Source organism: Mesoplodon densirostris, chromosome 11, assembly GCF_025265405.1.
Source record: "Mesoplodon densirostris isolate mMesDen1 chromosome 11, mMesDen1 primary haplotype, whole genome shotgun sequence".
NCBI lineage: Eukaryota > Metazoa > Chordata > Mammalia > Artiodactyla > Ziphiidae > Mesoplodon > Mesoplodon densirostris.
In genome coordinates, this window is record NC_082671.1 from 70,716,528 (window position 1) to 70,740,812 (window position 24,285).

The window sequence follows — 24,285 nt, forward strand, 5'->3', positions numbered from 1 at the left end:
GAGTCTGAGCTTTGGCCACTGTTTCAGAGCCACCCCCAGAGGAAAAAATTATGACAGGGACAAGAGAAAGTACCCCTAAGGCCTCTGGTCACCAAGAAAGTAGTCAACATGCAGGCGTGGGGGAGAAGGGAGGCAAAACTAGGTAACTATTGAAACCAGGGGGTATAATGTGAAGGAGTTGTTTCATTTTGTGGATTGGTATCATCAGCTTCCTGAAATATGAGCTGGGAGTCTAGGTGAAGGCCATATGGTTTTCATTGTGCTGTTCTTAGACTTTTTCTGTTGGTTTGCAACTTTTAGAGGTCTGGAGGAAACAACCCCAACAAGCTCTTCCCATGTTTCTGAAGCAGAGTCACAAGCAAGAGAAATATACTGGGCCATGCTTTGCGATCACATAATAGCTGCAACCGCTTTCACACCCAAAGCCCAGAAGAGTGAGAGGATGAGAGGGATGCACCTGGAGGGTGTTGGACCACCTCATGGAGCAGCCAATAAACTCTCTTATGCCTTAGCCAGGTTGAGCCAAATCTGTCACAACCAGAAGTCTCCACAAGAGCACATTTGCTCCCACTTCCTGATGCAGCCAGGCTCAGTCAAGTACTCCCTCTTCCCCAGAAGAATCATACTGAAGAGAATTTTCCAGACCTCGAAGTCCTACCCTCAGCCAGCTCACAGATGGCCACCTGCTCTGCAGAAGGCACTGGGGATGCTCGAGGCCAGCAGGGCAGACGTTCACAGCAGCAGCCCAGGTGTGAAGGATGCCTGAAATGGAGGCGGGTGCGCAGCATCTCAGCTGAGCTCCTGGAGGGTGAGGACCGGTCTCGCACCTCAGTCTCCACAGAGAGGGGCCGCAGCCTCCCGGAGTCAGCCAACACAAGTTCAGATCATGCCTCAGGTCATCTCACTTTCTAGGGGTGTGCCCTTGTGTTTAACTTAACATCACCTTTATGATGCTCATTCCCCAAGGAGTAAAGTGGGATGAGTAATGCAAGCTTGCTCGATTTTCTGAAGGACTGAGACAGATAGGTATATAAAGACTCAGTGAGGCATAAAGTGCTATTGTGCTAAGGTACCACTGCACACAGAGAATATTCTGGAACTGGGGTGAATCATTTCACATAGCGCGTGGGCCAGTTCTGGGGAGAGCAGGCTCAGGCAGGGGTTCCTCCCCCCGCCCCACCCTGGACACAGACTTCAACCCACAGACACTCCCACTCGCACTTTATTAAGTACGGGAGGACTGGTTACAACAGGCGTGGAGGTGGCAGGGAAGGCCCAGCCCCCATGCCCACCATCACTGGCACGCAATAATAAATAAATAGCTGGGGGTGGGCGCGGGGGAGAGGCGGCACAGCAAACACTGACAGCACGGGGGGGCGGGCCACAAAAGCCCCCCTCCCAAGCTGTGACCACCGTCAACACTGGTCTGGTACCATGATCAGGGAGGGTGGGGCTCTCAGCTACAGAAGCCCCCAGAGCAACCAAGTGGCCCCCTTTGTGGAGGAGGGGTGTCTTCAGCACTTGGACCCTTATTTATGAACAGAAACCTGGACCCCTGGCTGGTCCAGTCAGACCCAGATTGTCAAGAGGCCACTGTCTCTCAGACTTCTGGATTGTTCTATTCAGGATCCAAGAGACTAATGGGTCATTATTACCTAGGGTCCTGATTGGTCTACCCAGGACCTAGGACAAGAAAGGGTCATTGTCGCTTAGGTTCCCAATTGGTCCACTCAAGACCCAACAGCAACGAGTCACTATCACTTAGCCTTCTGATCGGTCCATTCAGGGCTCAGGACAATAATGATTCATGGCTACCTAGACCTCTGATTGGTCAATAGGAACCCAGGGCCAGGACCCAGGAGCAGGTAGAGCCCTAGAGGCCCCAGGGAGGAGGTAGGGGATTAAGTGCTCAGGGTTGGGGGAGTCCTCACAAGGCAGCAGGGCCCAGATTTAAACAAGCGGAGGTCACAGGGCAGGATATAAGGCCACCTGGCTGGGTCAGGCCAGAGTAAACCAGTGGCAGGGAGGGGGGAAGCTTCTGGGACAGCAGAGTGCCCAGCCACTGCTGGAAGGGGGTCCGAGGGCCCTGACATCTTCCCTGGGTTCCAGCCCCACCAGGGTAGAAACTGGGGCCAGGGAGCTGGTAGCCCTTAATGCAGCTCTTGGCCCATCACCTCCATCTACAGGAACAGGGTGAGCAAGGGTTGCAGCCGCAGTTGCTGGTCATGTGGGCTCAGTCCTCCAACCCCTCCATCATGTCCGCGATGCTCTCCACATAGTAATGGGGCACGAGGTCGTGCTGGCCGGCTGCCAGGTAGGCCTGGGCCTCCTCCAGACGGGAGACGCCTGTGAGCGTGAGCACGGTGGTCATGCCACAGCGGTGGCCGAAGAGGATATCGGTCTCCAGGCGGTCGCCCACCATAAGTATGCGGCTGGGGTCCACGCTGAAGTGCTCCGTGATGCACTCGAACATGTAGGGGCTGGGCTTGCCCACCACCAGGGCCTGGCGGCCTGAGGCTGTCTCTACGGCGGCAGCCAGGCTCCCGGTGCCTGCAGGGACATGGAGACTCGGTCAATGCGGGTGGCAGCAGGGAAAGCATCCAGGCCCGGAAACTGAAATTCCCATCGAGGCAGCTTGGCACGGGGGTCAAATTAGGCACTGAAATGAGTTAAAAGGTCACCTGCTTCCAAGTCTTAGTGTAGGGGTTAAGGGCACAGACTCTGCAACCAGATGCCTGCATTCACACCCCATCTCCACCTTTCTTGGGCAGGCTATTTAACCTCCCTGTGCCTCAGTTTTCCCATCTCTTGTATGGGGATATCAATGGCAGTATCTCATGTGGGTATTGTAAGGCCTGAACGAGCCACTGCACGTAACTGGGCCTGGCTCAGTCACCCCTGCGTGCGGTTCACAATTTTACCCAGGCAGCCACACGCCTTTGGGCAAGCCAACCTCTCTGAGTTTCCCTAGACTCACTGGAAAGGGGGATCCAAGTAATGCCTGCCTTCAAAGAGGTGCTGTGAGCACCACAGGGGCAAATGCTTCGGAAACAGAAAAGCCCTTAACAAACAGCAGTTGTAGTCATTGCTACAAGAATGTGTGCTCCTGGCATCGGAAACTGGCACGGCCCTTTTGGAACACAGCAGGGCACAGAAATGTTCGCACCTCTGACCCAGTCAGCCTCCACTGGGAAAGTGATCACAAGGCGAGAATTCAAACTGGAGACAAACAGCTACATGCTTGAAGATGTCCGTGGCCTCAGTAACTATAATAAGCAAAATTGTGGAACGCACCCAAGTGTTTAACAATAGGAGGACTGTTTAGAAAAGGCTAATTCCCAGCCCAGTACCATCCTGTCCCACACAGAGTCCACTGTGCCCGTCTCAGGGGTACATCTTTGTGCCAGAATGTTCTACCTTCACTAATGATGAGCACATTCTAAAGTGCCAGGGGCTGTGTGGGAGCTCATGAACGCCCATTTTACAGATGAGAAAGCTGACGTTCAGTGTCGTTAAGTAACTTGTCCAGGGTTGCACAGCTTAATAAGTGGCAGATAAAGGATATGCATTCAGGTAGGTCTGACCCAGACACGTGCAGGGCTAGCTTGTACTGGCTTGGGAGTGCTGAATGTTTCATTTTCAGGAATTCTGAAATGAGTTGGTGGTTAAACAAAGCCACTATTAAAAGTCAACTTATATAAACTTAACAAGTGAAATATGTTTAAAACAAAGGTAATAAATTCTCAAAACTCATCACTTCCTAATTATTTTACCATTATCTATGCTCTTGAGGTTACTTGCATCCTAATGATGGAAATATTACAGAATGGTGTGTACGTATCTTCCCAACCCCATGATGAGAGGTGACTTCACGTTGGTAGGCTGAAATCAGCCACAGTGGGGGGAGTACTTACACCACAGAAATTGGCAAAAGGCATAAATCAAGACTCTTCCAGTTACTAGACATCAGTACTCCAATGGTCTGACCCCAAATGCTCTGGGCCTCCTGTCTCCCTTCTCACAGGGGATGACACTCAACTTGATTAAGCCGAAGACACAGAAGGTGCACAAAGAGGAAGAATCCTCAGCCCTGCGGCCCCCAGATGAGGAGGAAGAACTTCCTTAGGATCAAGGCAGAGCTGGCCCAGAGCAACCCTGATGGGAAGGTCTCCCTGACCTCTGACCTAGAACTTGCCTGCTTGTTTTCCTGAAAATTGGGTAGGGAAGAAAAGCCATTTGCCCTGTTAGTTAGAAATTCCTTCCAGGATGGGAAGGGCTCAACTGCGTCACCCCAAAGTGATTTTCTCAGCTCAAGAATGGTAGCTCTGGGGACTTCCCTGGTGGTCCAGTGGGTAAGACTCCGTGCTCCAAATACAGGGGGCCTGGGTTCGATCCCTAGTCGGGGAACTAGATCCCGCATGCATGCCGCAACTAAAGATCCTGCATGCCGCAACTAAGACCTGGCGCAGCCAAAATAAATTAAAAAAAAAAAATAGTAGCTCTGTCAGCATATTCCTTTCCTTTTTAAAATAAATTTATTTATTTTTGGCTGTGTTGGGTCTTCGTTGCTGCACGGGGGCTTTCTCTAGTTGCAGCGAGCAGGGGCTACTCTTCATTGCCATGCGCGGGCCTCTTGCTGCGGTGGCCTCTCCCGTTGCAGAGCACGGGCTCCAGGTGCGTGGGCCTCAGCAGTTGTGGCACCCGGGCTCCACAGCGCAGGCTCAGCAGTTGTGGTACACGGGCTTAGTTGCTCTGCAGCATGTGGGATCTTCCCGGACCAGGGCTTGAACCCATGTCCCCTGCATTGGCAGGCAGATTCTTAACCACTGAGCCACCAGGGAAGTCCCAGCATCTTCCTTTCCTACCAGGTCGGAGCCGATCCCTCTTGGCCCCCCATGTCCCACCTCACTCACTCAGCCAATATTACTGAGGCCCAACTATATGCCAGGCACTGTGTGAGGCACTGGGAATAGAACAGTGAATGAAACTAAGATCCGTACCCTGGGTGAGCGAGCATCCAAGCAGATGAGTCTATGAACGTAACTGTCCTCAGACCACTACATCCCACTCTTCTCAACATCCTGTCATCCAAGGCTGGCATATGTTTTGCTGGTGATGTATTCCTAAGACAACAGGCATTTCTATTTGCCAGCTCAAGTGGCTGCCACATGGTAAATAGGTAAACACACAATTTAGGAGACCCATAGGGACTGGGAAGGGGGAACTGGGGTGAGATTAGCATTATTTCAGATTTTATGCATATTAGGGCCTTTATTAGTGTTTTTATTCCACTTTTAAAGCTGCATGATTCAGTTGTGCCCAAACAGGACACCAGCACTCTATCTGTTAAGCTCTGTCTCCCCCTCTTGGCTGTGGGAATGACCAGCAGAGCCGGCGGGCAAAGCCAGGTGGGGGCTGAGACCCAAGGGGCATGCGTGGGCAGGGCCTGGTCTCTCCCCAGCTCCTCCACACCATCCTTCCTGAGCCCCTGGGGGAGCTTCTGAACCCACAACCTTAACCTGAGCTTTGAGGCCTCCAAAGAAACTCACTTTTCATAGCATGGCCTAGGGCAGGCAGGAGCTAGTGCAGCTGGGAGTCCTGACCAGCGCCCTCACCTTGGATTTATGGGGAAACTGAGACTGAAGTGGTCATGCAGCAAAGCTAAGAGGGGCCTAGAACTGTAAGATTCTCAGCCTGGAACGGGTTCTGCCATGGCTCAAGCCCTGTTCCATTCCCTAGTGCCCTGTCCTGCAAGATGCCTCCTCCAGGAAGCTTTCCCAGATCTCCTCAGCTCTAGGACCTCCCTGCCACCCATCTTAATACTGTGTCTACTCCTCAATCGATTCCACCCTGCCCTCCTAGGATTCGGTATCAATCGAGTCAGCAGCCAGCAGGGAGTGAGTCATGGAGATCTGTCCCTGCCCTCAGCTTATTGACTGGTTGTCCACACACACACTCACTACTGTCAGCCTCTGCTACCATCTGCCCTTGTCTAACTTGAACCCTCCAAGATGTAGGAGCCTCACTTGCTCCTACTTTCTCTGCAGATCTGAATTCCCAAATGACAGCAGTGAAGAGTGCCTTGGATGGAGGGGGTGGGGTTTAGAGGTTGGGGGTAAGGTGGCCTCAAGAGCCAAGTTCAGATCCTCTTGCTCTTTCTTGGGTGGCTCACTTCCCCTTCTCTTAGCCTCAGTTTAACTGGGAAATGGGACAATAACTTCCATCTCCAGGATAATTCTGAAACTAAATAACAGACACCAAGGTGCATCATAAAGCTCTGTAACAGGAGAGGTCTTGGATACAATTTACATCATCTGAGCACCTACTATGTAGCAGGCACTCATCCTGATCACTCTCTCCTCAGCGAAACGGTAATGGTTACTATTCTACACCCAGGGCAGAGATGCTCAAAGGTTATGTAACTTAACAAGATTACAGAGCCCTGGAGCTGGAACTGGAACTCAGGTCAAATTCCATCCACCTTCTGTGTTCCCTACACACCTGCCTTCAACCTGCTGCTAGAAACTCCTGTTCCAAACCTCCAACGGTGGTGGTGGTGGGGGAATCCTTCCAGGCTTTGTCCCCAACTCTCCGACCTCACCCCGATGGCGGGTGGGGAAAATGACAGGAGCCCTTGAGGCTGGTTCAGAAAGGCCAGGATTGGTAGTCGGGGCCCTGGATTCCGCCTGCAACTCCTTGAGCCACAGTGGGCCTCAGTTTCCTCATCTGTCAAACCGGGACCCCACTGCTGCCCCTCACAGGGTGACGGTTGCAAGAATTACCACATGTGGACATGAAAGCATCTTGGGCTCTTGCTGGGTGGGGACCGCCCTCACATCCCTCCTGTTCCCCACCTTTCACCTGGATACGCCCCTTCCCCACCCCACTCGCAGGAGTGGAGGGGAGGCATAAGCGCAGGCCGCCCCCTAGCTCAGTTTCCCCGCCAGCCCCGCGCTCACCGGGAGTCCGGCTGCCGTCGCTGAGCGGGTGCCACGGGTCGCGGTCGGTGGCCACCAGCAGGCAGTCGGGGTCGCGCAGGTGCGCGCAAGCCTCGCTCAGCTTAGCGAAGGAGAAGTTCTCGTCGTACCCCACCAGCACGGCGCGCACGCGCGGGGCCGAGCCCGGGTCCTCGTCGGGGTCCCCCGCCAGGCGCAGCCCCGCGGCGCGCAGCTCGGCCCGCAGCCCCTCGCCGCCCAACACGAACACCGCACCCTGCGCGTCCGGCGGCCCGAGCAGGCGCTGGCGCAGCAAGCGCGCAGCGCACAGCGCGGAGCTGAAGAGCTGCTCGGCGCGCAGCCCCCCGAAGCCAAGGCGCGCGAAGCGGAGGGCCAGCTCGGGCCGCGCGCGCCGGCTGTTGTTGCTCACGAACAGCGCCGCCTTGCCAGCCCGCGCCAGCCGCTCCAGCAGCTCCGGGGCGCCCGGCACGGCGCGCTCGCCGTTCCACAGCACCCCGTCGCAATCGAAAAGGACCCCCTGCGCCCGGCCCAGCACGTCGCGCAGGGCCGCGCCGCGCAGCCGTTCGCAGCGCGCCATGCAGCCTGCTGGCTGCCCGCACACTCGCGCCGCGCCGCTCTCTTTCCGCGAGCACGGCGCGCTCGTCCGCAGCTGGCTGGTTTCCGGCACCTGCCAATCGGAGCGGCGGAAGGGCCAGGGGGCGGGGTCACGGCCTGGCCCGCGGCCAATGGGGGCTAGAGTCTCGGGGAGGAGCTGGGCCGCGAGCTAAGGGAACCTGGAGAAAAGGGCGGAATCGCGGCCGCCACCGAGGGAAAGGAACCAACGACGGCCTAGCCTGGTCCTTCGTCACTCCCCTTAGTTCCGCTGGGCCAGTAGTCGCTGAGCTTCAGCCCTACTGTCTTCTTGCAAGGATGGGAGGCTGAGAGACTGACCCTCCTTTTGACCAATAAGGAGTTAGAAGTAGAAAATATGGCCCGCTCCGCGTTCCCCAGCCAATCAGAAGCTTAAGACGGCTGGTTGCTAGGAGGAAAACAGATGCTAAAGGAGATGTTATCTTTGGGTCAAATCTCTTTGCCCTCTGAACCGTGATCACACCAGTTCCGAGCGAAGTCTTGAGAAGAGTGTGGGTGTGTTGGGGAGAGAGGCACACGGTGTCCTCTCGGACGCTGGAGCCCTTGGTCTAGACCAGTGGTTCTCCACTCTGGCTGTGTGGTGGAGTCCCCAGGGGAACGAATTTTTTTTTTTTTTGAGATATAATTTACATACAGTAAGATGTGTAGACCTTAAATGTACAGTTCCATGACTTTTAAAAAATATTTATTTAATGTATTCATTTTTGGCTGCTTTGGGTCTTCGTTGCTGTGCGTGGGCTTTCTTTAGTTGCAGCAAGTGGGGGCTACTCTTCCTTGCGGTGCTCGGGCTTCTCATTGAGGTGGCTTCTCTTTGTTGGGGAGCACGGGTTCTAGGTGCGTGGGCTTCAGTAGGTGTGGCACACGGGCTCAGTAGCTGTGGCTTGCGGGATCTAGAGTGCAGACTCAGTAGTTGTGGCGTACAGGCTTAGTTGCTCCGCAGCATGTGGGATCTTCCCGGACCAGGGCTCAAACCCGTGTCCCCTGCGTTGACAGGCATTCTTAACCACTGCGCCACCAGGGAAGTCCAGTTCCATGACTTTTGAGAAACGTTCTTTTTAAAAATACCGATGTGTGGCAGGATCCCAGAAATTCTAGTTTGTTTTGGGTGAGACCTGGCATTTCAAAATTTCTTTGCTTTTTTAATTACCCAGGGATTCTACTGTGAGGCCAGAGTGGAGAGGCACTGGGCTAGAGGCAGCCTGTCTCCCGAGGACCCTGAGCGGGAAGGAGACAGAGCAGCAGTAGCCAGTTGCCCAAGGCAGTGATGGGACCCAGCTGCCTAGGTCCCCACTTGGGGAGGTATGTGTCACAATTCTGAGGTTGTCTGCCAACCTCTGAGAAGGTTCTGAAGACGTGTTTGACCCCCAGGAGCAACTGGAGCTTCAAAGACCTGGGAAAAGCCACACCCTGTCACTCAGGCTCTGAGGCTGATATTTTCTGTTCCTCAGTGCCCTGGGCATTTGCTCCTGGCCTTTGCATAGGTGGTCTTCTTTGCTTGGAATGTTCTTCCTTCTTCCCTTTTTTAGCTGGTCAGCTCCTGAAAGACTCCCCCTCAATATCACCTCCTCCAGGAAGCCTTCTTGACGTCCACCCTACACACATAAACACACACACACACGCACACACACCAGTCTGGGTTAACTGGCTTGCCCCTAAGTGGGCTAAGATGGGTTCCCAGTGCCATGACACTTGATTCTTTTTCTTTTTTTTGGCCTTGCCACGCAGCTTACGGAATCTCAGTTCTCCAACCAGGGATTGAACCTGTGCGCTTGGCAGTGAAAGCGTGGAGTCCTAACCACTGGACCGTCAGGGAACCCCCATGACACTTGATTCTAATTGTCAGTTCTCCTGCCCGTCCATTCCCAGGAGCTCCTAGGGCGAAGGGCTGAGTTGGGACCTAGCCCAGAGTCTGGCACAGAGCAGCCTCAGGGAATATTTGAGGACAGATCCATCCCTGCTCCACAGGGGAGGCTTCCCTGCCTTCTCCGGGAACAGAGAACACCACAGGTTGGGGGAAACAGCAACAGCAGTCATCACTTGTAGGGCACTTCTGTGTGCAAGGGCGGTGCCTTGGTCTTAACAAGTGTGTCTCTTTTAATCCTCAAACCAACATTTCTGTGGTGGAAGTTGTTAAATGTTTTCACAGATGAAGGAAACTCCAAGAAGTTAAATAAATTTTAACAGATCCAGGCTCTGGAATCAGGCAGACCTGGGCCAGGTCCATGCCTCACTTGCCATGTGACCTTGGTCATTTTCTGAGCTTCAGTCTCCTCACCTGCAAGAGGTAATGGGATTTACTTCCCTGGAAGAGGATTAAATGGAAATCATGCATAGAAAAACACAATGTGTAGCACAAAGTAAGAGCTAAAAATGTTGGCTGTTATTATTTCAGACAGGAAAAAAGAAAGGAGGCAAAGAATAGGTAACTTTTCCCCCTTTATCAAAGTGGCTTCTTTATTTCAAGAACAGAAAATAAAACTATCATTTGGGCAGCTGCTCCAGTTTTGTCCAAAATAATTTATTTACCAGCCTTACAAAAAAATATGTTGGCAAGAGAAAAATAAAAGTCCTGTAGGAGCAAGCAAGCCTCTCCTTCCTTCCGGCGGCTCCCCTGGGACCCTGCCAGAGAGTGGGGAGTTGGCTGAGGGGCGCCCCCAAGCCCAGGGTGAATCCAAGAGTAAGAGGTCTGGAAGTGGAGGACTGTCCTGAGTCCTCTTGCCGTGGGGGCCGACCCAGCGGACACCGAGGCACTTGTAGGCAAAGGCTGGAGGCCCTCACCCCCTTGGGAGGGGCGAGGGCTGTGTCCTAGTAAGACAAGGTGGGGAGGAGGGGATGCTGAGGGCTGTCGGGGAGAAGCTGCTGGCTCAGTCAGTCTCTGAGGCGAGGCTCCTGGGCCGGGGCTGAGGGGGGATAACTGGGGGAGTGGGGGCCCTGCCTGCAGCCTCAGGGGCCCCTCCCTCCTCTGCGGCCGCCCCCAGGTCCACATCGGCAGGTGCGCTCAGAGAGACTGGGATGAGGGAGGCTGGCCCCGGGGAGGCCGGGCTGGGGGAGGCTGGTGGGGGCCGGCTCTGGCGCCGGGCAGGCTGGGGGGCAGTGGGGGGCAATGGGGGTGGCACCGTGGGGGCCCGGAGGCTGCTGCCAACCAGACGGCGGGGCAGAGCCCGGGGGGTCACAGGGCTGCCAGAGCCAGGGGGCGGGGGTGGGGCTGGAGGGGAGCCGCGGGTGCTGGAGACCTGGGGGGGTGGCATGGTGGGCCTGGCCGGCGCTGGGCGCTTGGCTGTGGAGGAAGGAGAGGGGCGGTTAGGCGTTTACACTGCCTGCGGCAAATCCCCAAGCTCGATGCCACCTTGGGATCTTTGAATCTGCTGTATCTGCCGTTCGCTTTTCCGGGAACAGTTTCCACACTGGCTGCTCACCATTCGGGCCTCGGTCCACGTGTGTCCTCAGCTAGAGGGCCCCTCCCCCGCCCTGCCCCAGTTACTGGCATATTTTCCAGTCGTATTTTCTTCACGGGACTTCTTGCCCTCTGAAATGATCTTGTCAGTTTTAATTTTGCTCGATTATTGCTTGCCTCCCTGACTAGAATGTAAACTAAGCGAGGCCAGCTGATGTCCAGCTGGCTAGCACGGTGTAGGTGTTCAGTACAGAGTTGCTGAATAAAGAACTGCTGCCTGTTCCACCTGCCACCTGGGTCCTCCTCACCTCCTCTCAGAAGCCCACCAGAACTTCCCCACCCCAGCGCTCAGATCCCCCTGCACAGTCCAACCTCACAAGGCAGCCGAGGGGCTAGGTGGGGCAGGACATCTGGACCCTGGTCCTAGCTCTGTCTCCACCCACTGGAGGACCTGGGCAAATCACTTGCCCCCAGGAGCCTCAGTTTCTTCATCGGTGAGATAAGATGACAGCCTTGACCTCCCAGGGCTGACGTGAGGACCAGCGCAGGTGATGCTGTGACCGTCCTTTGACTTGTGCTCCAGTGAGCAAACATCATGCTTGCACCCCATCCAGGAAAGGTGGCTAGAAGCCCCCTCCTGTAAGAAGATCCCTGTGCGACCTGCCAGCTCCTGCTGGCCCATCTACTCCCATCCAGGTGGAAAACTCTAGAGCCTCCTGGGCTGGGTGTCCCAAGTGTCCTAGTTACCCTGGCAGACTCTCCACCTGAACCCTTGGCCTTCTCACCTGCCTGGCTTTAGGCCACCTGAACAGGTGAATACACCAAAGGGGCTCAGAAGGAGGCTACCAAACCACCACCACCGCCACCACCCTCCTTCGCTGTCTTTGGAAGACCCCATTCTCCCTCTTCACTCTGTGATCCCTGGTCTTCTTGAGGGACTGAACTCCACCGCCCCCAACACTCAATCGCTGACCTTTATCAAGCATTTACTGTGTGCTGGGTATGGGCCAGGCAGCACCATTTAATTCTCCAAACAGCCCTAAAAGGCAGGTGCAGTTACTGTCCCATTACACAGAGGAGGAAGCTGAGGCACAGACAGGTGAAGTCACTGCCCAAGGTCACAGAGCTGGAATCTGAACCCAGAGTGTCCGGCAGCAAAGCTGGGCCCTTAGCCACCTGGATTCCTGGTCTCCCCTGGCTATCTGAAAACATGGGACAGTCTGGGATTGCCCGCCCCCTTTCCCTGCCCACCCTCTGCCCCCCTTCTCCTCCCACAGCCAACTCACTCCTCCGAGCCATGTCCTCTGTTGGGGCGGCTGCCTCCAGGGAGCTCCTACTGACCTTGGGGGAGGCTGGTCTGGGGGGTGTCTCAGACTCTGCCCTGTGAGGGAAGGAGAGGGTCAGGGTCAGCCTTGGCCATCTCCCAGAGGACTCCTGGAATCCTGGGGAGATTCCCAGCCAACAGGCTGAGTTTGGGTCCTCCCAGGAGTTGCTCTCCACCACTTTGTGGCTGGGCCTGGGATCTGATAAGATGCTTCTGGCATGGGCCAGAGTTTGTATCCACTGAGCCCTGGCTGCTGCGTGACACTGCGACAGTGTCTGAGGTCCCTCATGTGACCAAGATGTGGGGTAGAAAGCAGGGCCTCCCCTGTATCTCAACTCTCAGCCTCCATGTGATCTTTACGGGATGTTCTGGCCACTAGAAGCCAGAGAATGGACGAGAAGCAGGGGAGGAGGCCAGGGCTCATTCCTGGCTCTGCTCCGTTGGCTACTCCTTGGGGAGGCCTTTCCTGAGCCCCCCTTGCATGACTCCTGTTCCCTACTCGACCCCCCGACCCTGCTCTACTGTCCTTCGTAGCACGCATCACCGCCTGACATTACACTGTGCCTTCATCAGTGTTCTGGTTGATTCTGTCTCCCCACTCCCTGGAATGCGAGCTCTAAGGGCAGCATTTGTCTGTCTTGCTCATCTGAGGAAATTCATGGTTGGGGCCCCAGCAGTCTGTGATAACTGATCAATACCCGCTGGGTATGGAGGCAACATGGCACCATGTTAAACCTTCTGATTTAAAGGATCAAAGAGAAGACTGGAAGGTACAGAATTTACACATTCCAAAATGATCAGTTCCCTAGTTCCCTAAATCTCCAGGGTCTGAAACAGCGCCTGGCACACAGTAGGTGCTCAGTAAAGAACCATATAACACAGAAGCGAACACATCAGAGGTTGAGAAGAATATGCCTCTGAGGTCTCTATCCTACCCACTCCAAACTGGGAAACCTGGTATTTGGGATGAAAATATAATAATTATATTTCCTAAAATGCTACTGGACACCCTGAGAGATGTTGTCTCAGGCTGGGCATCTCAAGGCCAGGACAGGGGCCATTCATACCCATCAGTCCTTACCTTTCCTTGAGAGCCACTGAGGCTGAGGCAGGGGCCGGAGCTGGAGCTGGTACAGTGGCCGGGGTGGGTGTGGCAATCGATGGAGTCTCCTCAGAAGCCGGCCTGTCGCTGACCTTGTCCTGGGGTGCAGGCGCTGAGAACAGGCCTGACACGTTGAAGTTGATATCTGCAGACAGAAGGGAGCAGATCTGAACTTAGAGAGCTTCCGCAGGCCTCCCCTCCTCAGCCGGTGTCGGCACCACTTTCCCTTTCTCTGGATGTCGTCTGGACCATGTTTCGCCTTCCCACTCCCAGGTGGGCCTCACAACAATCCCACGAAGCAGGCATCATCATGCCCATTTTACAGATGAGAAACTGAGGCTCAGAGTGGAGAAGCCATTTCCTCCAGGCCTTGTGGTGAGTTTGCAGGGTTGCCAGGGACTGAAGCTGAGTCTGTAGGGCACCAAGCTGGGCAGATGAAGGCACAAAAAGGGACACATTCACAAAGGCGGGAGCTTTACCTCCAGGGAAGAGAGTGTCTGCATTCTGTATCAGAGCCTCGACCATGCCCACCACCTGGATGGATGAGACGGAGGCTGCGTCCAGCTGGGCCAGGTCCCTGGGACAAAAAGAGAGTGAAAGTGAGTCATCATTTAGCAAAGTCTAGTGACCCCAACTCTCTGGCCCTCTGCTGGGCACTGGGGACACAAGGATCAGGTGAATAACAACCCCTCACATATCACAGCACTTTACAATTTACAAAACATTTCTCCGTTTATTATCTCATCTAACTCCCAAAGCAAAAATCCTCAATGTTTGTCTAGTTTCTCTCCAATTTACAGACGAGGAAATGAAGGTCCAGAGTGACTTCCTAAGGCCCATCTCTGGAAGGTGGGGGGCGGGGGGGAGGTGCTAGAATCAGATCCCTGGGCTTCCAGCTCCCCGTAGCAGGCCACCAAGCACCCCATTACTGCCTTTACCCAGAATGCCTATCTCCAAAGCCCCATGGGATCCACGATCCCTTTGGCTGCTCCTCACAGCAGCCTTGACAATTGCAGCTGCTCAACCTACTCCAAGGATGGGGAAACTGAGGCCCAGGGGAAAAATAAGCAGCAGATGTTGTGGGGGGAGGGGACTGCCACCTTCCCCTCAATCTTTGGCCACTCACCCTTCTTTCTCAGGGGGCCACAGCAGGTTGGGCCCCAGGACAATGGCGATGTTGCTGGGTGTCATCTTGTTCACTTCCTGCTCCTCGGCCAGCCGTGCCAGGAACTTCATCAGGTACCTAGGGCGTGGGAGGGGGACTTGGACCAGGGGCGGGGCATCTTGGGCCATGAACACCCATGGATGCCCCCCAAGACCTGAGACTTCTCCAGCCTGGGATTGCCAACGAGTGGCAAAGACACCACACAGGACATTTAGGAAAATTTTTACTAGTTACATTAGCTGACCTACTGAACACCACCTACGTGTCAGGCACTAAGTTGAGAACCTCGCAGCCACCCTACAGAGCAGGGACTGTCATGCTCCAAGTCTTCCACACGAGGGTGCTGGGGCACAGAGTTAGATTGCTAGCCTAGGACCACATAGTGGCAGAGGTGGGATTTAAAGCTGGGTGGTGTGGCTTCAAGGTTCAAGGTATGTGTTCAGTTTGATGTCTAGTATAAAAAAATACAGTTAATACATCAAAGTGGTATTTTCAGAAATATTGCTTAGGACAAGGACACCAGCCCACGGCCCTCAAGTGGCAGCTGGGCCTTGGCTTGGGGAGGCCTGGGTGTGGGCTGGGGGCTCACCTGAGGTTGCTGAGGTTCTCACGGGGCAGCCGGCTGCACACCTCCTGGAGGGCCTCCAGCCGGGCTCCTGGCTCCTTCAGGCTGTGGACGGGGGAGAGACCTGGTGAGCCTGCCCTGGGTGGCCCCTCTGCAGCCTCATCCTCCCCAGCACCCGCCCCTCCCCATCCTCACCTGGCTGCCCTCATCCAGTCGTCATAGAGGTCAAAGGTCATCAGGGGTTCCGGCAGCTCTCGCAGGTAGGACTTGAGGGCACCTGGAGCGGTGGTGGGGGCTCAGATGCAGCCCTCCAAGCCCCCAACTTTACCCCCAGTCCTCAGCTCTCTCCATGTCAGGAACTTTTACTTCTTGTTCACACTAACGTGTCTAGGTCTGATCATTTCTTTGGGCCACGGGCCCTTTTGAGAAAATGATGAAGCCTAGTGATCTTGTCCACAGAAAAACATACACACGTTTCAGGGGGCTCAACCATGGACCTCAACGTTAAGGACGCCTATGTCTCCTCAGATGTCTTCTTGGCAGATTATCAGGCCTTAAGCCAAACTATCATGGGATCATTTCAGGCAGCTTCAGGGAAGGGATTTGGGGGGAAGGCTCTCTACCCAGGGCTCCTCAGAGCAGGTACCTGCCACAGCGTGGGGGTCAGAGCAGAACTCCTGCAGGCTGCAGGGGTCCGAGGCCATTGTCTGCTTGAGGCGCTTCAGCACCGAGGCCCCGGCGGCCAGACGGAAGAGGCCCTGAGGTGCGAGAGGGGGCAGGTGGGGATCACGGAGGGGTGGGCGGGGCAGGACACCCCAGTTGGGAGGCCCTGGCCCACTCATGGCCTGGAGTAGGCCTCGGGGGCCCCACTGGGCTGGGGGGCAGAGTGAACAGCACCGTATTCGTGGTTCCTCTCGACTCTTAAGGTCTAAGATTCTGAGCAAAACGGGAAGTCTAGGGGCTTCCCTGGTGGCGCAGTGGTTGGGAGTCTGCCTGCCGATGCAGGGGACGCAGGTTCGTGCCCCGGTCTGGGAAGATCCCACATGCCGCGGAGCGGCTGGGCCCGTGAGCCATGGCTGCTGAGCCTGCGCATCCGGAGCCTGTGCTCCGCAACGGAAGAGGCCACGACAGTGAGAGGCCCACGTACCGCAAAAAAAAAAAAAAAGGGAAGTCTGGGAGGAGCTCAGAAAAGTCATGGGGAGACAGGAGTCTGGTTAGGAGTGAAAGGGAGACAGGAGGCCCAGCAGGACTGTCCTGAAGCCTAGGTCTGTCTTTGGGTGTGGTCCACCTCCTAAGGGTCTGTCCTTAGGAAGCAGCCGATACACTAGCAGGACCGAGGTGCAGAGGACGGATGAGGGCAGCGTGTGGCTGTGACTCATGTGGAGTCTCCGGCTTCACTGCCACCTTCTCACCTGCTGGGCACATCTACCCATTGGCCTCTGCCTCCCCCTTGCAAAATGGAGCCAATGAGGGCTCCCTCCAAGGGTTATTGGGATAATCCACTGGAACAAGGAGCACAGAGGGCTGATGGCACAGTGCCCGGCCCACGTGAGCATCGTTAAGTGGGAGGTGGTATCAGTTCAGCAGCAGGAGGCCATGCCTCCTGCCAGCACCTGTACGCTAATGGTGCGATTACAGGTCCCAGCGCGGGCAGCGTGTGGGAGGTGTGGGACCGAGTGAGGGCCCTGGTGCTCCTTCCCCACCCACCCCAGTGAGCCCCACCTCTTCCTTCATGCCCTCAGAAAGCAGCATCATGACGCAGGCCTCGATGGGCAGGGCGATGTCCCGGCCCAGCTCTCGCAGGTGGGTTCCCAGAGGCACCCCATACACCCTGGAGAAGGGGGCGGCCATCATCGAGGGGGAGGGGTCTGCAGAGATGAGACAGATGAGCGGCCCAGGGTCCTCCCACCTCTGAGCACCCAGGTCAGGGCAGACAGGAGCAACCCCAGGCGTTCTCAAGGGGCTACCACCTCCCTCCTGACCACCCATGCCACACATCCTGAAATTATCCAACACATCTCTTGAATCCGCCCACCTCCACTGCCCCCACCCCAGTCCGGGACACCATCCCCTCCCTTCTGCCTCCTAGCAGGGTTCCAGTCCTGCCCCTCCGTTCCATCCTCCACGCAGCAGTCAGAGCAATCTCTTCATCACAAATCTAATTGAGCGCTCCCCTGCTCAGAACTCATCCCTGGCTCCCTGCTGCCTTTCGTGATGGAGTGCAAGCTTCTTAACGTGCCCCAAGCAGGGTGGGGGTCAGGGGTGGGGGTCGGGGCCTGCCTGTGTCCCCACCTGTTTGGCTGTGGTTCTCCCTCAGCTCAGCCAGGGCTGTGTCCAGTGAGCTCAGAGACTTGCGATGGTAATCGGCCTGAATCTCCATGAGCTATGGGGACAAGGGGGCACCCCCGGGGGGAAGTGAGGGAAGCTGAGCCTCCCCCAGGGGCCACAAACGCAGACCCCTCCCTCCCACCATCTCGCAGGGGGTCTCAGTGGCCCCTGAGCTCCGGGTGGCAGGAGCCCGGTCTTGGACTCACGTGGATAAAGTAGTTGGCATAGGTGTCCTCCTTGGTGGCAAAGTGGTACAGATCGGCCAAGTACTCATCCTTGGGGACAGAGAGGGGAGGGCTTATACCAGCGAGGCTGGGGCCCAGCGGGGAAGCTTGGAGGGGATAGCGACTTGCCCAAGCTGTACGGGGAGGGTCACAACCAGCTCTCCTCTCTCTGCTTACGGTTTGTTCCTGGGGCCAGCCCGCAGGGACCCCTTTGAACTCCTGAGGGGCTTTTACAGCTTCTAGTCCTCTTCTCTGTGTCCCTATATCCTCAGCACAGTGCCTTGTGTTACTCACCCCTCATTTGTTCACCCACCCTTCATTCATTCATTCATTCATTCACTCACTTAGCAAACGCACTGAGACTCTGGTGAACAGGCGTCTCTCCCTCCCAGGTGTTATGCGTATGGTATAGACAGAAGTGGCTACAAGGTGATGGTTAAGTACACAGACCTTGGAGCCTGACAGCCTGGGTTCAAATCCCGACTCTGCTGCTTCCTAGCTATGTGGCCTGGGGCAAGTCACGTCACCTCTCTGAGCCTCAGTTTTGTCACCTGAGAAATGGGGACAGCACCCACTCGTGCCACCACCACACATCCAGGAAGCCCCAAGCACCCCTCACCTTGCACTGCTCCACCTTCCTCTTCAGCTCCTCCTCCTCCTCCTTCAGCATCTCCACCTTGTTGGCTGTGGTGGTGTAACTGCCCGGGCCGCCACCCAGGCCCTGGCCACTGCCTGAGTTCTTAGCTGCCTGACTGAGCCTGAGGATGATCCCAAGGTGGGGTGGTTACGTCCCCATCGCATGTCCAGAGCCAAGGGCCCCTCCATAGGCCTGACCACATAGGATTCCGGAATTTATAGATGCAAATCCCAGAGCTGAACTGGCCTTGGGTCTCTGCCCACCCTGGGCAGAGTGCTCTGGTGCACCTCCTTGTGGTGGGCTTGGTGATCAGGGCCACGCACCTCCAGAGTGGAGGGTGGGGCCCCTCCCGCCAACCAGGGATCTTGGAGGTTTATGGCTATCCCGGGCTTTTGGGTACTCCAGCTGGCACAAGCACATGCACATACGCGCACAGAGGCACCCTCACATGCACTGTCCCCATATGTCTTCCTCAGGACCAGGCGTGTGTACAAGGACACACACTGTACTCAGTGGGCCCTGCAGCGTCCTCCTAGTGGGGGAAGGGCCTCGAAGCTCTGTGGCCACATCCGTAGGCTGAAGTAGGTGTGAACCTCACCTAAAGGCTGTGGCTCCCACCTGCTTTTGAGTGTGTTCCAGTCAGACACCAGCTTCTGCAGGCTCTTCTTGTGCTTGAGGATGGCTGGCAGCTCCTCCTGGGGGCGGGCACAGGAAGGGTTCAGCGGGCTGCGGAGGTGGGAGCTGGAGGCTGGGGAAGCTGGGGGCAGAGGGAGGGGGCAGGGTCACCTCACTCAGCCTGTTGAGCGGCTGCAGGACGTCCCGCTCCAGGGTCATCTCAAACTCGGCCAGGATGCGGGCAAGCTGGTTCTGAATGGCACAGCTCATCTCCAAGGCCTTCCTGTGGACACAGCACCCAGTGGGCCCGGGCTCCCACAGCCCCTCACCCCCCTCTGGAGAGACTGGGCAGGGGGGCCTCCTGCCTCCCCATCACCCCCTGTCTCTTCTATCTCTCCTTTGTCTTCACTGAGCCCAACGCCCTCGCAGGCCTGGCCGCCCTCACTGACCTGGACACTGTTCCCAGCCCAGACACTCTTCCCAGCCTGGTCATCCTTCCACCGCAGATGCCCTCCCTGACTGGGACCCTCTCCTGACCCAGATACCTCCTTGGCATCTCCAGGTGAGGGCCAAGGTCCCTGTCCGTGCTCACCCCATGCTGGAATCGGGGTCCAGCTCCTTGAAGCTCTCGGCCATCGTGGTGGACAGAGCCATGAGGGGAAGCTTCTTCTGCAGGGAAGGGCAGGGTCGGCTGTGAGCGTGAGCGCATGTGCTCGCCCACTGGGTTGCTTCCACGCCCCTGCCTGAGCACATGGCGAGTCTCCTGGGGGCAGAATCCCCACCAAGGCCCTGGGCGTGGACAGGGGAGGTGGGAACCCAGGAGGGCCACGGACACAGGTGAGAGTAGAAGCAGGATGATGACAAGGCACGGTGGAGGTGACAGCTCCCCGTAACCATGTACAGAGCCCCCACCCATCTGAGGTCCCCCTCCCCCCTCCCAGAAGCCACTTGATTGGGCAGGAAGGAGTGATGGACCAAGTCCCATCACTGAATGGAAAACTAAAAACAGAGGGCATGGGGCTTGCCCCAGTTCACAGTTAGAGGGAGGGTGGAGGAGCCAGGAACACAACCTAGAGTGGGCCCTCTCCCCTGCTGCAGGGCACCTGTGGCTGACCTAGCCCCTGCGGAGCTCAAAACCCTCCACGGTTCCCTATTGCTCTGGCCACACGGAATTGTTGCCCAGTTACAAGTTTGCCCCCCACATTCCTACCTAGCATTGTAGAGAGCACCAGCTTAGGTCAGGGAGACCAGAGTTCGAATCTCAGTTTTGCCACTTACTAGCTGTGTGACCTTGGGTGGATCACTTTACCTCTCTGTCTCCATTTCCTCCTCGGTACACAGTGCTAATAAGGGCAGCCTCCTCCTAAGGTTGTTTTCAGCATTAAGTGAGGCAATGCGTGAAGATATCCTAGTAACACACTAGCAGTAATCAGTCCATAAATACTGGCTGCTGGTTAACACCAGTGAGTAACACTCAAAATCCAGCTCAAATGCCACTTCTTTCAGGAAGCCCTCACAGACTGCCCAGTTGTGAGCACCTGCTCTGGGTGCTGATTGGACAGAGAGGTTCAGGTGCTGTCAGAAGCCTGGCTTTGGCTCAGAAGATTGGTGCAGGCGGGCAGCGTCAAGAAGGGGATGGGTAAGAAATAGGACATCATGAGTGGGGTGCCGGAGGAGCCTTGGGACAGGGCAGTCTCCACCCCCTTGGTGCCAGAGACTCAGACTAGTGGGGAGACCCCAGCCCCGACCTCGCTGCCCCACTGGACAGAGGTGTCCTGCCCAGGCCCCTCCTCCCTGGGACCCCCACTCACCACCCGCTTGTCCATGTCCGCCCCGCTCTGGCCCTGCAGACAGGCCTGCAGCCGTTTGTGGACATTGTGGGCTGCTCGCTTGGCCGGCTCCAGTCGCTGCTCCACCTGGGAGGGGGTCCACGGGTTATGGATCGTGGGGGGCTGTTGTCCCCCACGCCCCACTGTCCTGCTCTCCCCCAGAGCAGGAACTACCTTTCTCTTCCCTCCTCCTGGGGACCCCATTGCCAACAGCGTGGTAATGACTCAACTCGGGCCCCCAACTGGCATCCGTGCCTGGCCCTCTGCTGACAGCCTGCATGGGCCTGCCCTGCCACCCGCTGCCGGCCCAGGCACATACCTGCTGCAGGTCCTCCCCCAGGAACTCGGCAGTCTCCGGGGTGCTGCAGGGGGAGACAGCTTCTGCTGAGCTGGCCCAGGTTAGGAAACCCCCGCCTCCTCCTGCCCCCACACTGCAAACAGGGCACCTGAACCCCAGATGCTTCCAGTGCCCCTCCCAGTCAGGCCGCCCTGGGTGGCCTGCCTGCCTCATCCCAGTCAGAACACATTCCATGGGGGCGGGAGTAGGATACCAGGCTTTTTCCTCCTCCACCCAGGGCTGTGTCCCGAGAGTGGGCGGACGAAACCGAAGCAGGGACTGGGGGCGCCTCTCTCTTCTGCTGACCTGGGGAGAGGAGGCCTGGGCTGCCCCAAGAACAGGAAGTGTGCGAGCTCAGACTCCTGGGCTGTTGGTTACAAAGGACTCTGGACTGTGGTGGTGGGCAGGTCCTGGGCCCCTGCCCGGGGACACGTGGGGACACTGAGGCTCAGAGCAAGGTGGCCGGCCTGCCCACGCTCATATAGGCATCTGCGCCAGTGTGTGACTACAGCAGGTTTGTGGACACCCAGTCGCCTCCCCTGAGCCCAGAGAATGAGAAACTCCCAGCGCAGGGGGAAGAGGAGAGAAGACAGGCACTGGGAGCTCCCCACATTTCCGCCCTCCACACCACCAGCTCAGGGGCTGTGGTGGGAATGTGGGGGTGTTTCCACCTGAGGCTGAGAGAAGCAGAAGCAAGACAGAGAAGCAAGGATGCCTCTGGGCTGGAGGGCGGCGGGAAGTGGCGCAGGGCAGGGCAGGGGCGGCCCCTCCTCCCATCGCTGCCAGGACCCTATCTCTGCTGCTCCCCCAAGGTCTGGGGCCCTGACCGTCCCTCCCACGCAGGCAACCAGAGATGGTTAACAGTCCCCCCTTGTACAGAGGGGACAAGTGAGGCCAGGGAGGACCGTCCACTCAGGGGCTCATGGAGACAGAGAAGACCCAGCATCCTTGATCCTCCACCCACCCTCCAATCAGGGGTAGGGGTGCCCCTTCCCCCAGAGGCCAGCGCCTGCCCCTCCTGCTCTGGCTGGGAGAGGGGGTGGCATTCAGAGGGGAGGAAAAGAGGTGGCCAGTCAGAAGGTGGCCGTCCAGCTGTCCTCAGTCTCCCCCCGACCTCCCACCTCCTCTAGGGTCCTGCCGGCTGAGAATGGGACTGGAAGGGAAGGGGTTGACACTCACCGTCCCAAGCTGCCCGTGTGGGCCAGCTGCCGCATGCGATGCAGCTGCCTCTTCATCATCTTGGGGGCGGGCTGGGGGCCGCGGGGTCACGGTGGGGGTCGAGGGCCCGGCAGCCCCCGGCCCAGCCTGCCTCTGCCCGCGGCGCCTCTCTCGCCCCGGGTGGGTGGGCGGCGCTCTCCGCTTCCTGGGCCAGCCGCGCTCCGCTGCAGCTCCCTCTCTCCTCCCCCGCTGGCGACTCCGCCCCCGGCCCCCAGGTCACTCCTCTCTCCAAGTTTGTTTTCTCGCTCTTTCGCGTCTTCCGGGCCCCCCAACGGCGCCCCACCACGGTCCCGGCGAGTGTGGGTCCGCCGGCCGCCTGGAGATCCACAGGTTGTGCGCGCGGCCCCTCCTCCCCGCTCCTCCCCGCCCAGCCCCGGTGGCGGGAAGCAGGTAAGCCCGTTCCTGCCACCGCGCCTGCCCGGCTTCCTGGGTTCCTGCCCCACCCGCCGGCCTGCAAGCCCTGGGTATAAATAACCTTGGCACCCTCTTAAAGGGAAAACAGCCTTCCATGTTTAGGAGGCAGAGGCCAAGGACAGGCCCATCTAGGCCTCCCAAAGGATGCTGTCCTAGACTCCCTTCCGGAAGGACCTCCTGGTCACCTTGAGCTAAAGGTCAACCCCTGCTCCCCTGCTGGAAGATGGGCTGGAGGCTTTGGCTTCCTGGGGCCACGCTGCTGCAGTGTGCCCTTGGACAACTCCCTGGAACTCTGGACTCACTATCTCTAATGGCCTGTGGGTCAGCTGTCCTGACCCTGCCCACCTGGAAGAGTGGATAAGACACTCCTGCCTGCTCCTCCAGCACCCATGCTTTTGCTCCCATCGCCCTTTTCACAGGGGTCCCCACCACCCTCCAGCCACAGCGAAACCTCCCAGAGCAGTTCCCTGACACCCTGCCGTCTTCCAGCCCCAGCCACGAGTTTCCTCTGTCTGTGAAATCCCTTCGCCGGGCAGACTTCCTCAGTCCCTGCCCTAACTTCTTGTAAGGCAAGGACGTGGATACTGCTCTGACCTCCCCAAACTCAGTACCGTAGTAGTTATTTCTTCAGCTCTCCACCCAAAACACACTGGGACATACAGTAGATGCTCCATAACTGCCAGTTAATACAAGATGAGGGCCTTTGGCAAACAGTAGGCTCTTCTTACTCTGAACCCCTGCACCCCTTGGGCATCAGGAGCTCCGGGGGGTGGGGGGAGAGGGAGGGGCCTGGGGTAGGGTCCTAGCACACCTACTGCACTTTGCCTTGTTGGAGTTTCAGTTCAGTTTGAGGGTTATTTGAGCACCTGCTGTGTGTGGATGGGCAGACTGGGCACTTTTGAGGGCAGGACCTCCACCTCAGACCCCTCAGTGTGCCCCGGGCCCAACATGGGGCCTGGCACACAGTGGACACGTGCTGGACACTGGCCACCCCTCCAACTCTCCAAAGGGAGAGCCAGGCAGACCCTGGTGGGGTGGGGAGGGGCTGCGAAGGGAACCTGAGTGTGGAATCCTGGCCGGAAGTTGAGAGGCTCCTGGATCAAACGCTTAGGCCAAGATGAGGGGATTGATCCCAGGCTAGGTTTCCTCGCCCACTTCCCCTTCTCCCAGCTGGAAGGCCCCTGGAGGGGATTCTGGGGAGGGCAGGGCTTGAGGAATGCCTCGATGGAGGGAGACATCAGAGTCCAGTATAGACTTGGATTCTGTTTTTTATTTTTTTTTGGCTGTGTTGGGTCTTAGTTGCTGCGCGCGGGCTTTCTCTAGGTGCGGTAAGCGGGGGCTACTCTTCCTCGTGGTGCGTGGGCTTCTCATTGCGGTGGCTTCTCTTGTTGCGGAGCGTGGGCTCTAGGCTCACGGGCTCAGTAGTTGCAGTGTGCGGGCTTAGTTGCTCCGCAGCATGTGGGATCTTCCTGGACCAGGGATCGAGCCTGCGTCCCCTGCACTGACAGGCGGATTCTTAACCACTGTGCCACCAGGGAATTCCCGAC

At 57.2% G+C, this 24,285-nt stretch overlaps 1 protein-coding gene across 4 annotated transcripts; it reads right to left on the reverse strand.

The window, feature by feature from the left end:
• Positions 1–1,237: 1,237 nt before the first annotated feature.
• LOC132498454 (chronophin) lies at positions 1,238–22,437 on the reverse strand. 4 transcript variants are annotated; one of them, XM_060112101.1, is made up of 18 exons: positions 22,286–22,437; positions 21,089–21,131; positions 20,752–20,856; positions 19,533–19,609; positions 19,112–19,223; positions 18,944–19,020; positions 18,308–18,446; positions 17,671–17,739; positions 17,429–17,519; positions 16,859–17,004; positions 15,783–15,894; positions 15,332–15,413; positions 15,161–15,241; positions 14,533–14,649; positions 13,886–13,983; positions 13,386–13,551; positions 12,267–12,361; positions 1,238–2,550 (listed from the first exon to the last, which is right to left on the reverse strand). In XM_060112101.1, the coding sequence occupies exons 1-18, from the start codon at positions 22,342–22,344 to the stop codon at positions 2,234–2,236; spliced, it is 1,986 nt and encodes a 661-aa protein (XP_059968084.1). In that variant the 5' UTR covers positions 22,345–22,437; the 3' UTR covers positions 1,238–2,233. The 4 variants fall into 4 exon arrangements, with proteins under 4 accessions (XP_059968084.1, XP_059968082.1, XP_059968083.1 ...); XM_060112100.1 differs by lacking the exon at positions 1,238–2,550 and adding an exon at positions 10,068–10,205 and having other exon boundaries at positions 12,256–12,361; XM_060112098.1 differs by lacking the exon at positions 1,238–2,550 and adding an exon at positions 10,318–10,863.
• Positions 22,438–24,285: the final 1,848 nt, after the last annotated feature.